The 7867-nt window shown below is 31.1% G+C and overlaps 3 protein-coding genes across 3 annotated transcripts in view; 1 reads left to right on the forward strand and 2 right to left on the reverse strand.

Annotated features, from left to right (window-relative positions):
- Positions 1 to 1855: 1855 nt before the first annotated feature.
- Positions 1856 to 3127, reverse strand: LOC106110743. The gene is made up of 3 exons (XM_013292639.1): positions 2896 to 3127; positions 2650 to 2793; positions 1856 to 2471 (listed from the first exon to the last, which is right to left on the reverse strand). The coding sequence occupies exons 1-3, from the start codon at positions 3000 to 3002 to the stop codon at positions 1889 to 1891; spliced, it is 834 nt and encodes a 277-aa protein (XP_013148093.1). The 5' UTR covers positions 3003 to 3127; the 3' UTR covers positions 1856 to 1888.
- A 981-nt stretch (positions 3128 to 4108) lies between these two features.
- On the forward strand, positions 4109 to 7374 carry LOC106110775. The gene is made up of 6 exons (XM_013292679.1): positions 4109 to 4176; positions 4824 to 4969; positions 5656 to 6204; positions 6449 to 6561; positions 6676 to 6819; positions 7082 to 7374. Exons 1-6 carry the CDS (start codon positions 4128 to 4130, stop codon positions 7209 to 7211), a joined length of 1131 nt encoding a protein of 376 aa, XP_013148133.1. The 5' UTR covers positions 4109 to 4127; the 3' UTR covers positions 7212 to 7374.
- Positions 7375 to 7472: 98 nt separating this feature from the next.
- LOC106110720 overlaps positions 7473 to 7867 on the reverse strand; it is a 2097-nt gene continuing 1702 nt past the window's right edge. Inside the window, exon 3 of the mRNA XM_013292616.1 lies at positions 7473 to 7867. Coding sequence (XP_013148070.1) covers positions 7770 to 7867 — 98 coding nt within the window. The 3' untranslated portion in view covers positions 7473 to 7769.

Raw genomic sequence — 7867 nt, forward strand, 5'->3', positions numbered from 1 at the left:
GCCGCCGCATGCACTTCCACCTGGCGGGCATCTTCCCCGAAGCGCACGTCGCAGAGGCGATGGCCACATACCCCGAGGAGACGGACGCACAGAAGATGTGCGCGATCATCCTGGACCGGTACTGTCCGAGCGAGGCGCCGCTGCAGCGCCTCTCATATCATTAGCTGCCTATATCGTTGCTCGAATTATCCTCCGTTTCGTATTGAAATGGAGATCATATGTTCACTGTATCGGTAGCACATCCCGCTTGCAAAACATTCTTCATAAAACTTGATTAGAAACTTCTGGAATTTCACTGGATATAAATTTTAAAACCACTGAAAAGAAATCATTGTAATATATCATTACACAGCCTTAGTATGTTGCTAGCATTGACAAGTCTTATTACTGTGTACATTCGGAGTTTTTGTTTTATCATACACTTCCGCGAAGTGTATGTGTTATTTAATAATGTTGTAAGTAAGTTTAGTTTTTAAGTTTGTACAAATTATAATGACATTACAGAAAAATTCAACTTTTATATTCCATTCAACAAACTTTATATGCAATATACATTTATACTATGTGTTGTTTGGTGCACATATAATTATGAATAATTGTTATCACAAATAACAATAATATAATGGATCCAAATTATCCCTTTAATTTTAAGAATAATTAACAGTTATATAATTTTGTAATTCAATTAAAAAAATACATTTTTATATGCACATGTTAAATATGTGTAATTATGTTAGATATCTTGATGTTATTATTGGTACTATGTACTAAATTGTTTTAAAATAAATAGTTTATTAACAGTAAATACATAACTAGATTTTTACTGCCAAAATACCTGTAAAATATATTTCCTCTTTTTTCATAGAGAATGATAAATTATATTTTTATACTATTTATGACAGTGACAATCTAGAGTATGATTTGGTAATATAGACCAAAAAGTTATCGGGCAAAGTGAGCGTAAGTTAAATTAAAAAAAAAATAGTGCACTAGCACTACCCTTTTCATTTCAGTGTCATGGTCATTTGCCGTATTATGTCATTTTCTATCTAAGAATCTTTGTCAATTATTTATTGACAGATAGATGGCGCTAGTGATCATAAATCAATTTAACTTCCGGCCACTGGCCAAATAAATCTTTTGGTCTATACTACACATTAGTATAAGACCAGACATTTAATGAGAACTGTAGTTAATGTAGATATATTCTGTGAACATTATCTGTTGTTTGATTTATATAAAATTGAACTTAAATAAACTTTAAATGCAATGCATCGAATGAAAATGTAAGATAAATTTATCTACCTGCTTTCTCCACTGCGACATGTTGTTTCAATTTATGGAGTGATGTGTTTTAGTATAATTTAAGTGTAAAATTTCATCAATAATCAAAACTGTAGAGTAGAAATTTCTGTTGACAAAATACTTTTGTACACATACAAAGATGTGTGAATGTATGATTTTGTATGTAGTTTTCATAACCCATTGTTAAAGGTTGTATTGTTATGTATCAGGTAATGTGTAGCTTACAATGTACTTCTAACACAAACTTAAAAAGATATATTAATTAATTAAGCAATCAACTTTATAATTGTTTATTTCTTTTTGTAAGCTACATGTTTTGGAAGTCACTTAATATTTGACTTTTTCATCTTATAAGTTGTAATGATTTTTGATGAAATTTTAATTATGTACTCTGAAAATGTAATAGGAATTCTAAATATATTATTATAGAAATCCTGTAACAATTTTTGAGTAGAATAAGTGAATTCCTTGAAGGAATGTTTTATTATGTCTTTTTTGACATTACATTATAAAATTTACTTTATTATGAAATAAATCATTTTATTTGCAATATGACTTTTATTTTAATATACAATGTAATTGGTTATTTTACCTTTGCTCTGTTTGGATTGTTAGATATTCTTTTTACAATCATTTTCTTATATGATTTTTCTTTTTTTACTTTATTGGAAGAAAATGCAACAAAGTTTTGACCGATAAAGTCTCTGCTTGTCTCTACCTTTTCAGCATTTTCTGGAATAAATACTCTTTTCTTATCAGTTCTATATAAATAAGGATATAGTGAAACTGTTTCAATATTTTCTATGCTATCCTTCATGTTAATATCTTGCTTATCTTTTTCTATACTACAAACATTTATAACAGAATTTTCCTTTGTATCTTGGGGTTTATGTTTCTTTGATATTTCTGTAATCCTATTTGATAGATTTTTTAAAAGATTTAGCTTGATTCCTAAACAGCTTGTTGCTATCCCAAAGTTACTAGAGCTAATTTTCTTCAGTCCAGTTAAACAAACCGCAGGGACTGAACTTTTATTGCATGCTTCAAGTAGTGGGTGTACTATAACTCTGGGTGTTACTTCATTTTCTATAATTAAAGCAGCTAATTGTTGATTGTCTACTAAGTTTCTACATTCAGATAGGCCGAAAACAAGCCCTTCGACCCGCCTGTAAATAAAATTTTGCCTTTTATAGATAAAATTGTTCCATAAAAAAATAATTTTGAATTCCAAATTATAAAAATGTCTGTACTTGATTTGTAAGTTTAGCACTGAAATCCAGATCTCATATTTTAGCAGAAGTAGAGCTAATGACTAAAGGAATCTCTTTAATTTAAGTAACTTACTTGATAGGAGGTTGTTTAGGTCTTTCAGATTTAGGTAAACATTTTATATCTTTCCAATGTGGCTTTTTAAAGTCCGGAATAGCCACTTTATAGTTATCTAAAATAGTTTCCAATTCTTTTTCTTCACTTTCTGTTATTGATGGCCTAAAATTACACAAGTTTGGAATAATAAACATAACCTAATATTACAAAAAGAGATTTAACAAGCGTGAAACGCAATATTGCTGATTGAAGTGTTTAGCTTACCAAAATACAGCATCAGGTCGACAAACAACATTTTTTATAGTTTTTTTTATTGTTCCCTTACTGATTGTAGTTTTTTTTCTTTTCAAAACTGCTGCATCCATGTTCATACTGAATTAAACTTATTATGCAATTGTATAATTGAGCAGATATATTTCTATAACTAGATCTAGATTTATTTATTAAAATGTAATTTAAAATAACCTTAAATAAAAACAATCAAAGCCGATATGGATGTCAATTGTTAATTTGTCAATGTCAAACACATTATGATGACAGACCAAAAATTACACAGCATATAAAACTCCTAACATGAAATAGCAAATGTTTTTTTATGTTCTGCACCACCGATGTAAATAAAAAATCCTTTCAAGTCAGCAATGTTATTTACAATTTTCTTAAAGTCATGAAGCCAAAATAAAACTTTTTAATGTGGTGTTATCAACCTATTTTTTATAACATGACCTCCTTTATTATTTGAGGGTAGTCATAAGTTCATAGCAATCCTCTCGTAACCTAAGGAGTAGAGTTAACGTAAGTAGGTAGCAGTGTTCTACTAAAATTAAATCGAGATAACTTCAAGATCTTGTTTGATAATCAGGTAATTCTAGACCTAAACTCTTAGACCTCTCTTTTCGTCAGATGTGGTTGTAATTCGTTTTGAATACTTTCCCGAATGTTGTACTTTTGTTTACATACAACCGCAATCAGTAGCAATTAAAAATGAATTCTGTTTTGTTCCAAACTTAAAATGTACTGAATAATTAAAACAATCACTACGATCCCAATATCGAAAACTAACTTGTGTTTCTATAGTCAGAAAAAATAGATCAGTTTATTTGTTTTACAGTAACTTACATGTGCCTATTGACAAAGAAGCTTCGTGGAGGGAATAAAATAAATCTTCGCATAGAAACATACTTAGAAATGGCTTGCAAAAAACAAAGTTTTTGTTATAGGTCGGGCCGTTGGCGAAACTTATTGTTCCGACAAAGGCGGGGCGGGGGATGCAATAATAACGCAGTAAGGGTGCGTAATGAAACTTTTACCTGGGACCGATGTAATGCACTTTAGGAAGGGACTCATTCATTCGGAACTAGTCCGTGCGACATGATCTATTAGATATGAACTCGAAAGGTAAAATAGAGAAGTGGCTCTTTGAGGAATGGAGCAGCGGTCGTGTTGTAAACTCAAGGTCTATGGTGAAAGTGGAACATCAAGTATCCAAGATCGGGATGCCGGAAGATGTTATGAATGCAGTGAGGAAACGGAAACACATATCTAGTGAGTTTATTTTAGTGCTACTGTATTAGCTACTTCTTTTTATTACTAATTCATCAATTTTGCATTAGTATGTACTTTTTTAAAAAGTAATATTCCCTATTTTCGCCGTTACCCTAAGTAGATTTTATACGAAGAAGCATGAATATTTTAAAAATAAAATTTATTTATTTACTTACTTCTTCGTCAGTTACATTTTTATTAAGCCTGCCATCCGTCGAATCGTTTCGACACCGTGCAGTGCCTTTATAATAATGTCAATCGGCTCGTATTCCCCTTCGCGCGCTTCCTTACCACGACCTAACGGTTAAATATTTTTTACAACTTCTCAATATTTGTCAAGCCATAATCTTACTAATATTATAAATGTGAAAGTTTAAATGAATGTATGGATGTTTTTTAGAGTTTATAGTCTAACCTGCTGATCATACTCGATGAAATTTGGCCAGATGTAGAACATAGTCTGCAAGAACACATAGGCTAGGCTACTTACTATTTATCATTTTAATTCCACGCAGGCGGAGTCGCGGGCGAAAGCTAGTAAACGAGATTTATGTGTATAATATAATGAGTAGAGTAATAATCATAATTTTTGCACATATCTTACCATTGCATTTCGCGGGCTTTACCTTCTCTAATCGATGTTTTAGATGGAAGAAATGGTCCAGGAACTGACAAAATAGTAGATCAAAAAATCGAAGAAGGTGGACCGAGCGGTCAACAGGAGGTCATGGACTTCTCGTCTAGTGCCTCATCCTGGGAACCAAGCGATGAAATTTCATCTGAAGACTCTGAGGTACAGCGGAGGACATTTATTTGCTACCCATTTCAGTTCATTGCCCATTGAAGTTTACAATACAATGCGGTCGATGTCATAGCAACAATAGTGCTAAATAATAATTAAAAAAAAAAAACAATAACTTTATTTACGATATTCGATACTTGATGGAAATCGAATTCAATTTTTTGTATGTTATATCACAATTTGTTTCAATTCTTAGTTTATGGTCAATTTTTTCGTAACTAGTGTGTAATTTTTATAAATAATGAATAGAGGTACCTCGTATTCTAAGAAATGTTAAGATTTACGGAAACTAGAAACTAATTTTATTACTTTCAACTCGTTGAAGGAAGGCAGGTATAACCCGCAGGTAATTGGGTTCTTTGAACAATGCCACACAATTACCGTTAGGTTATTGAAAAGTACAACAACCATAAGAACACCAAGTTTATGCGTTAATATCTTATTAGAGGAATATAACGCCGCATAAATTCAATATCAATAAATACTCAAACACAAATTATTTGTTTGGATCGGATTAAAGATCAGTGTATATGACCCTAGAGACAAACAGTTCAATCTTAGACTAAAATGTGTTAATTATCCGACAAGCTGGCCTTTTAAAAAAAAAAATAATAAAGAATGTAATTAATCTTCTCTTTTATGCTCCTATAACCGTTAATTTTTCTTTAAATTCACAGCCAGAAAACAAAAAGAACAAGACACTTAACGCGACGAAACAATACAGCAATAAAAGAGCAAACAAAAAAGGGCCAATACCACTGCACAGACCTAATGCAATCATACCAAATGTTTTACAACCGCGGCAAACAAATATTGTAGACAAAAAGAAACATTGTAGATATGTTGACTCCGCCAACAAAAGGGAAATCGTTAATAAATCATTACCAGATTCAACAAGAAAAAACACACCACCTAATGACTCAATCAAAAATGGCCACAATAATGTAAAGGACATTTTAGAAATAAAACACGGTTTCAGACAACTATTTCAAATGATAAAAGATCTTAAAAGTCAAGCTGGTTTTGTCACAATGGATATTAATGGTACGAATAAGAACACATCAGTGGTAAATAACGAGACAATGGATATATCGGATGGTGAAGAAAGTGACAGAAGTCAGAGTGCAGAATCCAATCGTTCTGATGACAATGTTCTTATCAGCAATAAGTACGCCAGAGCTGATGTTCGGAACAATACCACAGACAATATAACTGAGGAAGAATGGGTAAATATAACAGAATTAATCTTAATAACGTCCATTTTTTTTGATTCGTTCAATTTAAGAATTTCCAAGTATAATGCTTAGTATCTGATGTGGGTAACTACTATTTTCGAACGAAAACTTTGTTGCATCTCGCAAAATTGTTTGTTTTTGCTAATATATTTTTATTAAACATTTATTGTAAAAATATTTTGTGTTGTATGTTCATTTAAATTTGTGTACAATAAATTTTGCTTTTCAATTACAGATGCCTATAGGTAGTGGCAAAACTTTAATACATAAAGATAAATATAAGAAAGTCAATTGGAAGTCTTACACGATAGCAACTCGAACTCTACTACTTGCGACGTTTCCGCGAAGGTTGGTAATTAAATTTTATAATTCCGAAACAACAAAAATCTATTGATTTTCATATTTTTGTGCAGTAAAAATTTCTCTTTTGTACACTTTTTTAAATTACTTTTATTCCTCTAGGATTCTAGCCACGCATTCACTAACTGGAAAAAGATCGCCCGCTTTCCAAAACAAACCGGCAAAAATGTGCCTCGATCCTAAAATAGTATCGGATGTTATTATGGAAATTACGTCCAGGTTTAGGGTCAAGGAAAACTTAGTAAGGTTGGTCACTTTCTCATATTTTTAAAGGATTGGTATGACACTATAGTTTTTTTTTTAATCATGATGTTTTTCTTAGATTAAACCATAGATAATGCAGTCTGTATGTTATGCTGAAACGCAAATCACCATAAACAAAATAAGATGTAACCGTAATGCCAATTTGCAATTATAAAAATATTTCGTCAATTTTGAATTGCGTAATTGATTATTTTAGTGTAGATATTTTTAAGTGAAATAATATTTTTATTTTTCCCCTTTTCAGGAGTATTATAACGACAAAATGCGCGGACGAATGCAAGATGTTTAAATTGAGAATGAAACATAAACACAAACAAGTACAGAACCAAGAGAACACTCCGCCGATACAAGAGACAGAGGCCATAGATTACTAGCGGGTTATTACATTTTCTTAGGTGATATCTGCTTATTAGATGAAATGTTTAAAATATTACATAATTGTTAAAAAAATCACATTAAAATGCATCCTTCTACAGCGTAAAAAGATACATATTTTGTCAACTAATTACATCTTACCGATGTTTATACAAATTTATACTTTTTCCACATTTTACAAAAAAAAATTAGTGTCTAAATCCTGTGTGACCAAAGCTTAATCTTAATGTAAAAAGTCTCGTTAATTTAATAAAATTAGGTTAAACAATCGTATTTTTTATTTGATCATGTGCATTTGGCAAAAAGATGTTGGTACTTAGATCCTCTTTAAGTAAGGACATGTATAAAATTTAAAACAGATTCACTCCTCTGGTTAAGACATTAATAATCACTACAAAAAATTATGGATTCCATGGTAAGAAAATTAATTATTGTCAAAATGATTTCAATGGTAAACCAGTTAGTATTTATTTAATAAATAATTGTGTAAAAAGCACTTATAAAATAACATGTTGTGTTGCCATCTATGGATGAGATGACATATTAATTTTTGCACATTAATTGCCTTGTTGGAATATACCTAACGGGGACAGTATGATATCAGTATTTGTACTGGCATAGATAGCGCGCATAAGCATCATCTCGTCAGGAGTGA

The sequence above is a fragment of the Papilio polytes genome, unplaced genomic scaffold (assembly GCF_000836215.1).
Source record: "Papilio polytes unplaced genomic scaffold, Ppol_1.0 DF824191.1, whole genome shotgun sequence".
NCBI classification, from domain to species: domain Eukaryota; kingdom Metazoa; phylum Arthropoda; class Insecta; order Lepidoptera; family Papilionidae; genus Papilio; species Papilio polytes.